Source organism: Brachionichthys hirsutus, chromosome 16 (assembly GCF_040956055.1).
Source record: "Brachionichthys hirsutus isolate HB-005 chromosome 16, CSIRO-AGI_Bhir_v1, whole genome shotgun sequence".
NCBI classification, from domain to species: domain Eukaryota; kingdom Metazoa; phylum Chordata; class Actinopteri; order Lophiiformes; family Brachionichthyidae; genus Brachionichthys; species Brachionichthys hirsutus.
The window spans coordinates 4,115,899-4,130,805 of record NC_090912.1 but is presented as its reverse complement, the minus strand read 5'-3'; the positions used below and the strand labels follow the sequence as shown (position 1 = coordinate 4,130,805).

At 50.2% G+C, this 14,907-nt stretch overlaps 2 protein-coding genes across 2 annotated transcripts in view; both read right to left on the bottom strand.

Annotated features, from left to right (window-relative positions):
* The window catches only part of tnrc18 (trinucleotide repeat containing 18), a 27,097-nt gene extending 21,454 nt beyond the window's left edge, over positions 1-5,643 (bottom strand). Inside the window, exons 1-2 of the mRNA XM_068749967.1 lie at positions 5,542-5,643; positions 3,907-4,243 (exon numbers count right to left, since the gene is read on the bottom strand). Coding sequence (XP_068606068.1) covers positions 3,907-4,114 — 208 coding nt within the window. The 5' untranslated portion in view covers positions 4,115-4,243; positions 5,542-5,643. The remainder of the gene's footprint in view (positions 1-3,906; positions 4,244-5,541) is intronic.
* A 3,819-nt stretch (positions 5,644-9,462) lies between these two features.
* actb2 (actin, beta 2) lies at positions 9,463-13,707 on the bottom strand. Its single transcript, XM_068749451.1, has 6 exons — positions 13,659-13,707; positions 11,799-11,928; positions 11,435-11,674; positions 10,643-11,081; positions 10,372-10,553; positions 9,463-10,285 (listed from the first exon to the last, which is right to left on the bottom strand). The coding sequence occupies exons 2-6, from the start codon at positions 11,919-11,921 to the stop codon at positions 10,142-10,144; spliced, it is 1,128 nt and encodes a 375-aa protein (XP_068605552.1). The 5' UTR covers positions 11,922-11,928; positions 13,659-13,707; the 3' UTR covers positions 9,463-10,141.
* Positions 13,708-14,907: the final 1,200 nt, after the last annotated feature.

The following is a 14,907-nucleotide window of genomic DNA, read 5'->3' as shown; positions in this document are numbered from 1 at the left end:
TGTGTGTGTGTGCTTTAAATCGAGTGGCTGTAGGTTAACGATTTCAAAATGTTCCGTCTGGTCGCCCCCGGCGACAGCGTTTGGTTTCCAGGCCAAACGGAGTCTCTGCTCCGAGGCCAGTTCACTTTGTGACGCGGCATCTCACCAGTTTTAATCCAAGAGGCTCGTGTGGTTTACATTCGCCCTTTTAAAACAGAGAGGGCACAAGAGGGCTGCAGGACTGCTCGACCTTGCGTTTGAATCCCAGAGCGCCGGACCAGCTGCGTTCTAATGCGTCTGCAGCCATTTTACGCCCGCAGGAAGATGAAAAGGCAACGGAATCACGAAGGGAAAGCCGGGAGAAAAGCTCAACGGCATCAGAACCGAGCGGATTAAAACGCTTCGTCGTGCGACACATCTCCCAAAAATGCCGATTGTGATCTGGACCCAAACCGCTCAGAGCGGGTTGTACTTGGAACCAACGAGCCGCCCCTGCATGGATTCTTTTTTATTTTTCCATTACTGTCAGAATGTTGCAAGAACTGTATCTCGCCAACGAAAGGCGATCCAGATTCCACATCTGTACGCCGGTCGGTCCAAGATCCGCCCGGCACAAAATGTAATCCAAACGTTTTTCAAGGTTCTCTATGAAGAACTGGGACACACACACACACACACACACACACGGCTGGATGTGCTGCAACATTTATTGCAGAGTAAACAGCTTCAAACAAACAGGGTCTAATCAAGAAATCTCTGAGTAACAGAATAATCAATAAAGGCTTTCTTTGAGAGGAAGAGGAAGAGGAAGAGGAGCGCTTTGTTGAAGTTGAGGTTGAAGGTAAAGGGGACTTCTTGCTTCCCCTTTCATATTTTGCTCGACTGATCCTTCGTTTTGGTCCCGGTCTCATTTCCAGCTTCGCTGGCTTTTTGTCGGAGAAACGCAGAACCGTCGTCGGCTCGGTTCCGCTGTGGGAACGTTGTCTGAAGAACCGTCGTCGGCTCGGTTCCGCTGTGGGAACGTTGTCTGAGTCAGTCGATCCTGAATACAACCTAGACGCCGTCGACCTAAATCCAGGGACGCCATAGATTAAACTCTGTGGCTCAACCGACCGAAGGCGCTTCAGAAACCGTCCGATGCGACTTCTCGCTTCCTCCTCGCTGCGTAGCTTGAATTAAAGCCAATTGGAGACGGTTTTTTAATGTTGTGTAACAGAACAAGCAGAGACTCGACACAGAGCCAAACACACACAACATGCAATGTGTGTGTGACCTTTGTGTGTCATCGATGTTGAAGGGTGGGTTCTGGCAGAGCGAACAACTTAGCTAACACTTCGGGTATTTCGACATGCCAGGACATGCTCGTGTTCACACACACACACATGCCTATCGCTCTTGTGTTTGACAGCTGTGTGTGTGTGTGTGTGTGTGTGTGGGTGTGTGTCGTTTGTCTGCCTCTGACAGGTTTATTGTATCAGGGCAGCAGTGGCTTGTGCTTTCTCTTAAGGAGCCTGTTTTCTCTCCTGGAGGATTCAATTAATCTGAGGGGGGGGGGGGTCCGGGCTGTGCACACACACACACACAGGTCTGTCTCTTGAATACATAGACGCACTCGCCACATTCATTTTAACATAAACAGACACACTAACCAAGCGGCATGTGGAAGAAAAATTGCCATTGGTGGAAACAACCCTGACCCGTCCGGCGAGCTGAGTGAGTTACGACCGCATGGCAACGCCCCCCCCCCCGTCGGCTCCAACGCGGGTTCCCGCCCCTGGGATCGTGTCCATTCAGTCTTCCTTCCTTCTCCGTGCACGCTACAACACACATCAAACATTTGTTCCAAGGCCCACAGCCTCAGCACCACTGCTTGTTTGTTTATGCTCAACAGCGTTGTGGGATATGTAGTTCAATACAAGCTCTTCTGCCCCCCCCCCCTTCACTACAAAATACCCCCACGTCGATCAATAATGGACGAGACCCCCTCGTATTCTCTGCAGTCACACTCCGGCAGGTCCCACCTCTGCCTGCTCTCCCATCCTAGGGGGAGGGGGGGGGGGACAGATGGTCTCAATCTGCTGATGGAGGCTCCGGCATGGCCTCCCATTACACAAGGAACCATTTACAGCCTTTCGACATCTATAAACAGTCACTAAGAACCTCGTCGCGTTCACGCGGAGGACATCCGTGTGAATGAAAAGCAACCTTGGTTTGGAAAACAGGATCCCCCCCCCCCCCCCCCTCCCGAGTCGTGAACATAATGGAGATGTCATTAATGCAGGTGGATAGCCTATTAAAACGGAGGGAGGGGGGGGGGGGGGGGGACAGAGCGCAAAAGATGTCTCAAATTCCATGAAACCAAACAGAAACAGGAGGAGGTCGGCCTTGGCTCCTCTGATCGCCGGCTTCACGCCGTTTACCGCAGCTAAATGGGGACATTATAATTATCACACAACGGGAGCAGCGCGGCGTTATTAGGAGCCGGGGACTCGCTGGGATCACAGCCGGGCCCGGTTAAAGCTCAACGTGGAGTCCGCAGAACAAATGACCTGCATCATAACGGCGTGTGTGTGTCTGTGTGTGTGTGTGGGTGTGTGTGGACGATGAGAGTCAAGGAGTGAAGAGGTGACTGTGTGGGATGAATAAAACGCATCCCGTCTGGGAAAACAATTTTAACACACAAAATTCTGCAGGTTGCACGCAGCACGCCGCTAGGACGGACGCGTTTTACAACGAGGCGAGTTTCTCGGTTTGCTGTCGTCCTAAATCCACCCGATATCGTCTCCCTGTTGCCGCCGAGTAGCCGAATCTGTTCAGCTGCAATGAGCTGCACGCTGGCGCATCTCGCCACGGCGACACAACCATCAATCACCCTCACACTGCCCTGCCGGGGGCTGATTTCATCTCTGACAGCTTTCCGTGTGTGTGTGTGTGTGTGTGTGTGTGTGTGTGTGCCCCGGGAACGCCGCCTTCACTTTACGGGTACCTGCGCTCAAAATGACTGCGCTGAACGCTCGCCGATCAGGATCGTGTACGGACGTTCTGCTCGACCCGAGCGTTTGTCAGATTCCCCCCCCCCATGCCCCCCCCGCCCCCCCGCCCCCCATGCTGTTCTCTTTGGACAGTGTTGTTTCAAGGCTTCCATTACTAATAGCAGGAACAGACGTCACAGTGCAGCAGTGAAAGTGAGGGGAATAACGCAGCCTGCAGCGGAGCACATAAACAGACCACATTATGTAAACAAGCAGGGGGGGGGGGGCTTTACCACATCTTCTCTTTAGTAGCCAAACACATTCAGTTTTCACCCGTTACGTGCTCATTCAGGCGCGCACCCCCCCTCCATCTCTTTACTATCTGGTTCCACACAGCTGCAGCAGGGGGGGGGGGGTCCCAACAGAAACGAGAGTGATCTGCGTAGCTACGAATGCAGGGGAAACGATCAGGAGAGGATCTTTTAGGGGGGGGGGGGATTCATGGTGGTTATTATTTATGCACAAAAAACAACAACAACGTTAAATAAAGTGTTCTGTCATTTCTTAATGTCTGAACTTTAGAGCCCGATTCTCGTGAACGTAAACACAAAACGCATCTGGCTCTGCATGTGCGGCGCCCTGGACCCGCACGCTGCCGCACCGCAACACACGCACGCTGCGGGCATTACACGCTCCCAATGTTCCGCTAACGCGCAAGCAGAAAATCCTCAACACGATCCACATACTTTCATCTGAAACTTGATCTTTATGACAGAAAGCAGATAATCGATATATCTGGGCTGCGATCCCGCGGAGCGATGGCCGCGCATCCCGCAACAGAACGGGACGAGCGGCGCGCATTTGCGCCATTTCCAAGTTAATATTTGATGAACCGAGGCGCGCCTTCATCATAGTCCGGTTACAGCCCGTAAGCAGCGTGAAGCCGAGCTCCTACCGTGGTGTGAATGCAGGTTCATGGCCGAGGACAGGAATTTCCCCGAGTGGAGAGGCGGCGGGTTGCTCGCGCCCAAGTGCCCGGGCGAGGGCGCGATCCGCCCGGCTGCCGCCGCCGCGCCGAGTCGGTGAGACTCCATTGCGAGCCCAGCCAACAACGGAGGGGGTACGTGGACGGATCGGGGGGGTCCAAAATCTCTGCCATCCATTATCCAGACAGAGGGAAGTTGTTTATCCGGATAGATCCGCTATTCCGAAGGAAAAAAGCCGATTCTCGGCTATAATAATGTCTTCAGTTCTCCGGGCGAGTCGGACTCCTCTTCAGGCATCCTGCTGACCTATAACATACAGGGAGAAAGAAAAACGCGTGATATAGGAAGGAAAAGACGGAACAAACTGGTCGTTTCTGGATTTATTCCTCTCTCCGGTCGATCCATACGCGCGTAATGACGCAGTTTGGAAAACCACTCCAGAAACTAATCGGTGAATGTTGGCTCCTCCACGCAAGGATCGTCTTTCCTTTGCGTGCGCGTGTTTTGTGCGTCTCAAAAGCAACATAAATCTACAATATGGTGATCTTGTGCTGGAGAGAAGCTGCGAAACCGAACCGCGGAGCAGCCGCGCCAGAGCGCCGCTTCCCGGGGAGGCGCGCAACCGGGAGAGAGGGGCGGGCGGGCAGCAGCCGCTGCGTCCCGGCCACGAGAACGCCCCGCGATCCCGCAAAGAAAACGCATTCCGTCAGATTCTAACAACCGGACTTGTGTTCCTAAACCCGGGGGGGGAGCAACGGGCCGAGTCGCCATAAATACTGGCGGGGGGGGGGCATCAAATATAGATTTCAAACGGGTTAAAAATAAATAAGGTTAGTCTGCAGCACGGAACTATTTAATTCCGATTACGGTAATAATAATAAAAATAATGCGCGTTTGTCATCATGAAACCCGCGACTCGCGCAAAGTGTCTTTAATTGGCAGAAAAATTACATTTTCGCTATAAAAAAAAAAGGTAAAAAAAAAAAAAACACGCACAAAAGAGAATAAAATTTTAAGTAGCGCAACAATAGACTTTCGTGTTTTGAATGCGCCACTATTACCTGGACTTATTAACCAGAATAAAACACTAGTTTACCACCAGTTAAAGGCTGTAAAACATTAGTCGCGTTAACCTTCTAAAGGCAAACATTACCGCACCGACTCGTGATATCCAGGCGGGCGGGATCCGGTCGCAGCTCGGTCACAAACAGGAATAAACTCACTTTCATCTTCAAATGCTGCCTTTAAAGTTCCTGAACTATATGCCGGGAGGGGGGTCTCGATGAAATGAAATAAAAAAGCCTCTCTCTTTATTTTAACGTGGTTATTCGTGCGGTACCGACGGCAGCGCAGCGCAGCGCTTCAGCCACGTTTCAAACTTTTCTCGGCTGCAAAAGCCGCACGAAACTTCGGCGGCGGAAACGTCTCCAAAGTTTCTCCGGTCTCGCCGCCAACAGCCCCTAAAAAAAAAAATCCAAAATGTCCCCGCGTCCTTTTCACAAGCATTTACGACCGAAATGATATTTTAAAATACCCAAAACATTGAGCTGCAAGAGGAATATAAAATAAAAATAAATAAAAATAACATATTCCCCACTGCTTACTTGAACTTAGAAGATATTTGGGAGAAGGAGCTATAAAATCCTTCCAGGTCGCTGGAGAGCTGGAGTAGTCCATTACAGGCTGGTCCGAAGGTAAACTAGGGGGGGGGGGCGCGGGGGGGGGGCAGCCCCTGACGCGTCCGTCGCTGCTGCTGCGGCTCAGCAATGAAACGCAGCATTGTTTTGCAAGCCCCGCCCATCTCCCCGGCTCCCACCCAACCCATCGGGTTTTACAGAGCAGCTCTCTGATTGGATGTACAGATTGTCAATCAAAGGAAAAAAAAACTGGCCGCTTGCCAGCACGATAAAACCAATTATGGAGCAAGGAGGTTGAGCTGTTTCAAGGCCCCCCCCCCCCTCCTTTCAAGACTGGGTGATCAAAACACCCAGTCTTGAGGGGGGGGGGGGGGGGTTAGAGTTATTTATTTTGCAATTATTTGTTATATCTATTTATATATTTGTGCAAATGCCGTTTTACGCTATGTTGTTTCAGCAGATAAAGGCATCTTGGACCTTTATCATTAGCAGGAAACAGTACTACGTGTATTTGTATTGTGGCTTTGATGATATACAGTATTGCTTCAAGTTAGAACTGACAACACGTCCGCTGCATGCCGGGATAAACACGTGACCTCTGTGCAGCGCTATCTAATAATATCCACACATTCCCCTTGATGTGATCCACTCCGTGTTACATAGTTCCTAAAAATGTTGATTCAAAAAAGAAAAAAGCCGAGGCGGTTTCAAGCTGCCCCATCCCCACCTCCAGTTCAACCCCGCCTTCATCCCTCTCGCAGTGTGTCGGTTTCAAGGCGACCCATCCGACAGGCGAAAGTCAGCGCTGCGGCAGGCAGAGCTCGCATAAAGCGCTGAAGGAGCGGAGAGACAGCACCAAGCCGGTGTCCATCCGGACAGCAGCGCGGTCCAGACCCCCCCCGCCCCCCCCCGATCAGGTCGCGACACCCCCGGTATCCACAGACAGCTCTAACAGTCTAAAGGCGCCGCGTTCACCTTTCCCATGATTGAAGATGCGTTGCAGCCCCGTGTGATGCTGAAATGAATCCACGCAGCTGCTCCAGAATGGCTCGGTAAGGACTCGGTAAGGACTCGGTAAGGACTCAGTAAGGACTCAGTAAGGACTCGCTCTAACGAACAGCAGCGAGATGCCTGTGTTGTTGTTTATGTGCAGCCTCTCGTCTTCGCTCGATGGTTATAATGACTGTTTATTCCAGGCTATAGCCTCATCCCAGCGATGTCTTTATTGCAGGAGCAGATGGGACCATTTGGTAGATTATGTGTTTGGTTTTTTTTTTTTTTATATAATCCTACATGCCAACTGGTTTCTAATTTCCAATGAGAACGGTCCACTTACTAATAAACACCTGAATGGATGAACATTTTGAAGCACAACAAGCATTTCTAAAAAAAAAAGGAAACCCGAGGAGCCGGAATTAAATCAGACATTTCATGCAACCAGCCTCCCGATTCCATTCTGCTGTCACACACACGGGGGGCACCGATCACGCTCAGGCCCTGCAACACCAGCGTGTCGCCATTGTGTTTGTCATGTCGTTGCTTCTGTTGCACTCCAGCAGCACAAATCCTCGGCCTGATTGTGAAGGAGCGGCGGCGAGTCCCCCCCCCCCCCCATGGGTTTGCAAGACAATAAAAATGCCTGATGACTGACATCACCGCCCCCCCTCCCCCCACTCAAAGCACTCACACACACACACACACACACACATGCAGCTCTCATGGGGTCCCTGCCAGTCATGAGGCAGGGCCTTTCATGGTGGACCATTTGAGGTAGGGGGGGGGGGCGGCATGTGTGGACGAGTGTGTGCTGTTCTGCTGCTGGCTCCTGCGTCTGTGTGGGTCGTGTGGTTAAGAGCTTTGAGAAATCGTCAGGGTTTTCTCTCAAACCACCCCCCCCCCATCCATCCATCCCTGGAACAACCGGAAGTCTGATGCAGCAGCAGAAAGCAGAAAACCCACAAGAAGAGTCCTGCAGGGGCCTGAACGCCCCCTGGGATAAAAATGTGCACCTTTATTCCTCTTTGGAGTTTTGAAGGTGGAGTAATTGACGGTTTATGTCAGGGGGTAGAACCACCCCACCCCCCTGACCGCCTGACCAATAGACTAATTAGTTCATCCGAATCCACTGTGTGTGTCAGACTGCAGTTAAGGTTGCCATGGTGACAGCGACCGAGCAATCAGGGCATGATTTTAAATAAATGAAGCTTTGATTTGTAGATTATAATAGAAACGCCCTCAGCCCGAGAAGTCGGTGAACGAGTCGTCTTGTCATTTGTCTGGATTGAGTAAAGAATTTGATTTTCTTTTCTTTAATAGTTTGAAGTAAAAAAAAAAAAAAAGTGGAACAATCGTAGGATTGAACGCAATTTGTTGGGACAAATGATGATTTCATTCTCAAATCTCATTACATTTAAGCATGATATGGAAGGGGAATCATCCTGAGGAGAGTCAAGGATTTAAATTGAGGTTCTAGCAGAGTGTGGAAGCAGGACGAGCTGTCGAGGAACTGAACTTTCTGTAAATGTCCTTCGTCAACACGCCACCTGCAGCGGAATGCCAATGCCTTTGAGGCCTCCTCCTGTCAGCAGTGCTCCCTTCTACTTGCCTTTCACCCACTTTTACATGCCAAATGGACTCACGTAGCACAGCTGCCCCATCTGCTGGAGAAACAACGGAAGTGTTTCAGTGTCCGGCCTCTGGAGCCGCAGGAGAGCAGCACCGTTTGAGCAAATGGAGGAACAGAGGGGGGGGGGGGTCTCATTCACAAACACCTGCAAAGTGTTCACACCTGCACGGGCCGCTCACATCAGCACGCACGCGCACACACACACACACACACACACACATGTCAATGCCAAGAACTGCCTCCCTGCCAGTGAGTGTTTTGCTGGCGTGGCAATAAAAGGATATCAGAGAGCAGCATTCTCAGCAGAATCACAGGTGGGGGGGGGGGGGGCTGCAGAGAGATGGAATACATTTCCAACACATTTGATGTGGATTGACAAGACAAGTCGTCCTGACTTAATGGATCCATATATGAATTTGCCGCGTTTCAGCCCAGAACGCTGCCTCAGCCTAAAATAATAATCAGCGTATGCACGCAGGAAGACTTAAGATGCTATAGGACAGGAGCGGGGGGGCGGAGCATCTGCTTTTTAGATGCAGTCAGGCATCCTGGGATGTGAACCCTTGACCTTCTGACTGTGAGGTAACAGCGCTGACCACTACGCCACCCGTGACACTGAGCTGGTTTGGTTTTCTGCTCTGAGTGTTTAGTTAATAATACAAGATGTGGGTCCAGTTTCTGGTAATTATGCATTTGGACTATCGAAGGCAGTCACACCTCGCCGCTGGCTTAGAATTTCAAACAGGCTTTTACATCCATCTGGTGTTCAGACTCTGACACTGCAGCCCTCAGTCAACTGGACTTCCTCCTGATGCAGTGTGTGTTTTGCTTTTTTACAGATTTTGATAAGAAGTAGAGATCAGCTATCGAGGAAGAACGTTTGGTCAGATAGTAAGATCATTTTATGATCTGCAAACTGGAGGGATTACTCAAAGCATTTCTTGATGTAGAACAAACACGTGATCTCCCGGTGGGATCAGGAACGCTCCCATACAGAGGGACGAATAAAGATTTGTGTGACTAATCTGAGCTTCTTGGAGTTTGTCCTCATCCATTTGTTCGTATTTCTGCACCGGGTCAGGAAAGTGTTTGCCGTTCCGTCCGAAGAGTTCCCAACCATGTCGGTTTTAACGCGATGTCATCTAGGACAGCACATTTATAGTTTTAAACATGCCTTCATAAGATTTAAATGACATTTCCCTTCATCTACTCCTGTGCAGAAGATCGGCCTTCAGTGAATTAAAGACGAGGAGAGCACGAAGTCATGTTGGAACACATGTGCACTTTATTGGGATCGTTTCATCAGTGTACAGGTTGGCCCCACCGGTCTGGCACCCCATCAGCAAGACCCCTCGCCCCACCACCCCAGGGATGAACCCTCCAACAGGGCTATGAAGAGGTCATGACTGGGTTTTGCATAACAAAAAAAAAAAAAAAAAAAGAAAAAAAAAAAAGAACAGGACCAAGATATTTTTAAGGCTGAAAGTACAAAAAACCCAGACATAATTTACATACAAGCGATACTACAACCATGTTTAAGTATGCGCCAACCACTGGGCAGCCTTCACAGAGGCAAATACGTGTCTGAACAATGCAGTTAACATTTGGAATCATGTTTCTGAACAATGCAGTTAACGAACATTTGGAATGACTCAAAGAAAAAACAACATGTACATGTTTTTAAGCCCCCCAGATGCAACTGCAGAACCCTGGGGCGTGTCATCTTTTAAAACCTAGCCAAAAACATTACCATCTCCTTCATCGTTCCAGTTTTTAAAATCCTGAGTCAAGCGCCAAAAGTAACTGAAGCCATGCCAATGAGTTGGTCGTCTCGGCTCTGCGCCCGAGTGTGTGAGACATGTGTGGTGTGGTTGCTTTGCACGGAGCTGAAGTTGTTGGGTGTTTGGTTGGGGATGGGGGGGGGAGAGGAACAGTCTCTTTTTAGAAGCATTTGCGGTGGACGATGGAGGGGCCGGACTCGTCGTACTCTTGCTTGCTGATCCACATCTGCTGGAAGGTGGACAGAGAGGCCAGGATGGAGCCTCCGATCCAGACGGAGTATTTGCGCTCGGGTGGCGCGATGATCTGCGGGAGACGAGAGGGTCAACGAGATGCAGCGTAGTCACGCAGGCGCCCCAAACAAAGGGAAGGCGGCGGGGGCGGCAGCTCACCTTGATCTTCATGGTGGATGGGGCCAGGGCCGTGATCTCCTTCTGCATCCTGTCAGCGATGCCGGGGTACATGGTGGTGCCGCCGGACAGCACGGTGTTGGCGTACAGGTCCTTACGGATGTCGACGTCGCACTTCATGATGCTGTTGTAGGTGGTCTCGTGGATGCCGCAGGACTCCATACCTGAGAGCAGAAGCAGCGCGTTCAGACGGCCGGAGGCTAAAGCTAACAACCGTAGCCGTCCCACGCGGGGCTAGCATTAGCGCACGTACCAAGGAAGGAAGGCTGGAAGAGAGCCTCGGGGCAACGGAACCTCTCGTTGCCGATGGTGATGACCTGTCCGTCGGGCAGCTCGTAGCTCTTCTCCAGGGACGAGGAGGAGGCGGCGGTGCTCATCTCCTGCTCAAAGTCCAGGGCGACGTAGCACAGCTTCTCCTTGATGTCGCGCACGATTTCCCTCTCGGCCGTAGTGGTGAAGGAGTAGCCGCGCTCCGTCAGGATCTTCATGAGGTAGTCTGTGAGGTCGCGGCCGGCCAAGTCCAGACGCAGGATGGCGTGGGGCAGAGCGTAGCCTTCGTAGATGGGAACCGTGTGGGTCACGCCGTCACCGGAGTCCATGACGATACCGGTGGTACGACCGGAGGCATACAGGGACAGCACGGCCTGAATGGCAACGTACATGGCGGGGGTGTTGAAGGTCTCGAACATGATCTGCAAGAGAACATCATTTCAGTATTCGGAGTCAGAACGCCGAAGTCTGCGACTCGTGGACCACCGCACTCACTCCATGCACGTGGAGAGAGGCTAATATGGAAGTTAGTAGGACGAGAGATGCAGAAAGTCAAAATCCCTCCACACTTGTGCATGTCAGACATCTAACAGTGCCGATCTACCGATCAATAAAAACAAGTGCAGATAAAGTCACGCAGTCAAGAGACCTGATTGCTCATCTTATAGGAGAAAAGCCCTGGAGGAAAGGGGAGGAAACGAGCAAGTGAGAATAGAAAGCCTAAAAAAAGGAAATGAGGAAACGAGTGGAACACGCTCAACTGAGGTTCAGCTACCTGGGTCATCTTCTCCCTGTTCGCTTTGGGGTTGAGGGGGGCCTCCGTGAGCAGGACGGGGTGCTCCTCTGGGGCGACCCTCAGCTCATTGTAGAAGGTGTGATGCCAGATCTTCTCCATGTCATCCCAGTTGGTCACAATACCGTGCTCAATGGGGTACTTGAGGGTCAGGATGCCCCTCTTGCTCTGGGCTTCGTCACCAACGTAGCTGTCCTTCTGGCCCATGCCCACCATCACGCCCTGAGCAAGTGATCAGCAAGGGAACCATGTATGACGTTTTGAATCTATATAGCCAGAACGGTGCAAGTGGAACCAAAGAATGTTTAAATAAATCAATGGTCACTTCAGCGGGTTTCACACACACCTGATGCCTGGGGCGACCCACGATGGAGGGGAAGACGGCACGAGGGGCATCGTCTCCGGCAAAACCGGCTTTGCACATACCGGATCCGTTGTCAACAACCAGTGCGGCGATTTCATCTTCCATGGCTGAACTGCAGATAAAAAAGAAAAAAAAAGTTAAACTTGTGAAGTCTCACATCTGTCACCCAACACCCGCTTCCACTTCCCGCGATGTCCCGTTAACTAGTGGCAGTTCCCGGATTTGACCACTGGGTGGCGCCCACGCTCCAACATTCCAACAAAGCCCTGTTATTACCATACAAGGGCATGGCTGGTTTTTTGAGCAGCCTTGCGGCTGCCTGCGCCATGGCGCATGGCCAGAGCACATCAAGGACCCCATCAGAGCGACCACTCCCTTTGATGGACAACTCTCAAACCCCTCCCCTTTTGTAGTTCAAGCTTGCTGATGTTAAAACGCCCTAAAATGTTAACTCCAGTATGACTGCGTCACGATTATCCGCAGCCTCTTTATTACGTACGTCTTGCGTGTAATTAACAGCATTCACCAAAAAAAACCACCTTCAAACCTTTAATTTATATTAATCATTACGAAATTAATCAACGAACACCTCATGCATCAGAGGTAACGGACTGGCGCGTAATTACTCTGGGAGCCACCCCTATATTAAAAGCGTGACTTTCTCGCGGGGTTTTTCCTCTGACGTAATGCGGCATGAATTCATTGAATTATTCAATTAAGCATTAATGGTTTTAGGCCCCATTCTGAGCCACGCCATTTAGAAAGTAAGCCCGAAAAGCCATTCATATGAAAAAGGTTAAAAAAATTACCAAAACGTGGAGATTACGTAAAGATAACCTCAAATATCCACGTTGGCGCTGCGCGTTTGAAGGATTGTATTATTTTAAGGCAGCGAGCCTACTGCTAAAGTAGGTCACAGCCAACGGTCCCTCCAAGGTGCGATCGTGCGTAATTACGCACACTGATACGGCCTTGAGCAGCGAAAATCTATTGAGCACACAAATAAAAAAATAAAATAAAAAAAAATTTAAAAAAAAATCCAACCCAAATTGAATATAACAAACACGTAAAAATTCATTCTGTGCCATTTTCCACTGTCCGGTGACTGGCTGCTCCGGCTAACGAGGTTCACATGTTTTTACGCAGCTAATGGACGCCATTGTAAACGGAGTCCTCGCGGGACCACAGTAACATCCTTTGCTTGTAGATTTTTATGTTATTTCTTTTTATACTATTGTGCACTTTGAGATTTGCTTTCAAATGTAAACGTTTAAAATAAAATGTATTATAATGTTGCCCAAAGTTGTCCGAGGGACTGCCCGGGGAGTTTGCGCGTTTGCGCAGACGCATGGAAGATTAGAGGGAGCATTGGTCACACCCCGCCGCGTCGGGCGCACAAAGAGCGGCCGGGATCCAGACGACCTTAACGCGAACGCCTCCTTTGATTATAACCCGCTGCTTTAAGAATTTACGAGGTAACCGCGGATTACAGCCAATGTTGCACGAAATGCGATGAGACCGTTTCAGGAGGGCAGTTCATTTAAGAACAAAGGCGTCGATCAAAAGCCGGCGCCATCCAAAGGCACCTGCGAGCACGTATAACGGTCCCAAGCGCCTTTACAGATAATGGTTTCTCTTTTTCTTTAAATGTTGATCACCGCTTCTACAAACCATTGAGTCTAGCAGCACATCGGCACGGCCCGGGACAAAGAACCTCGTGGTCCTCCACATTCCGCACTTTCAAAATGGCACATTTTACGCACAATCACATTCAAACGATGAATAAATAACCACAAAGTCATAAGACATAATGCGTTTCAATTAATCCCTCTCTGTTCTTACCTTTTGGGTGGGGGGGGGGCTTTTTGCTTTAAGGGAACCGGTTTGAGGCAAATGATATCCCGCACAAGCTGCGTGTGACGGCGCTCGGAGTGGATCCGCTAGTCGCGGGCGCACGCCTTTTATACTCCCTCCGATGCCCGACTCAAGCCATAAAAGGTAAACTTTCGGAATTGGGCCCTCTGATTGGTCCAGCATCATGCACTGTGCACGTCGTCGTGCACAGTCGTGCGCTGGGCGTGCACCAGCATCGTGCACTGGTGCGCGTCGTCGTGCGCAGTGGTGCGCTGGGCGCGCACCAGCATCAAAGGGGCTGGATCGAGAGATGTTGGGATTATTTATCCCGTGTTTTATGAACGGGATAAATAACGCAGAACGCGTTCTCCGCAGCGGTTCTGATTCAGATGGTGCACAAATAGAAATATAGGAGCGGAGAAAGCGGCGTGCACGAGGGGGCTCCTCCCAGGTCTTCTCTTTTATTACACCATTTTGGTGTTTCAGACTTTATAGGGGGGGGGGGGGTGATGCTGATGTCACAGTCCACTCTATTGTAAACCCAGTGGGACTGCATCGCCCAGTCAGACACATGACACACATAATATAGGGTGGAGGAGCTGCCCTGCTGCAGGCTGGGGGGGGCTGACTATGTAGGCCACCCCCCCATGTTGTTTGCTGATCACGTTCCTTTATTTATCACGTATTTATGCTAATTCACTTCGGTAAATATGTTTGTTTTTATTTACACTTCTTTGATCTATCCTCCCACCCTTCTGGATGGCCTCTCTGTGACTACTTGTACACGCCACAACTTCTCTTCCGACTTTACCACTTCCCCTTCCTGTCTTAGCGGTGTGTCACCACCACACGTCTTTCTTCTTCTTCTTCTTCTTCTTCTCTTTTTCCCCCACTTCCGTGTGTCTTCATTCATGTTTTTGTCTTTAAATCGAATTTGTTGTTGTTGTTCCAGATGGTTGACGTGACTCCTTTTAATGAGCTCCTAGTCAACACTGTGAAGTGTGAAAAGCACTCACGTAACGCACAGAAAAACGATGGTGGACAGATTCTCGAGGGTTAATCAGCAGATTCAGCTTTTACGGGGATATTTTTATGAACGTGATTTAATTGTAGTCACGCTCACAGACTTGAATAACTATTGAATGGGGATAAACTAGAGAGTTGCTGTGCAGTTTGATACAAATACTTTTGGAAGCTTTTCCAGTTGGTATAAGATAGTTTAAGGGGTTCCTGCATG

Excerpts from the sequence above, each read along its gene's own strand:
- actb2 (XM_068749451.1), bottom strand. The coding sequence starts at position 11,921 with ATGGAAGATGAAATCGCCGCACTGGTTGTTGACAACGGATCCGGTATG. Across the intron at positions 10,554-10,642 it reads CTTCCAGCCTTCCTTCCTTG|GTATGGAGTCCTGCGGCATC; the intron begins GTACGTGCGCTA and ends TTCTGCTCTCAG. Across the intron at positions 10,286-10,371 it reads CATCCACCATGAAGATCAAG|ATCATCGCGCCACCCGAGCG; the intron begins GTGAGCTGCCGC and ends CGTCTCCCGCAG.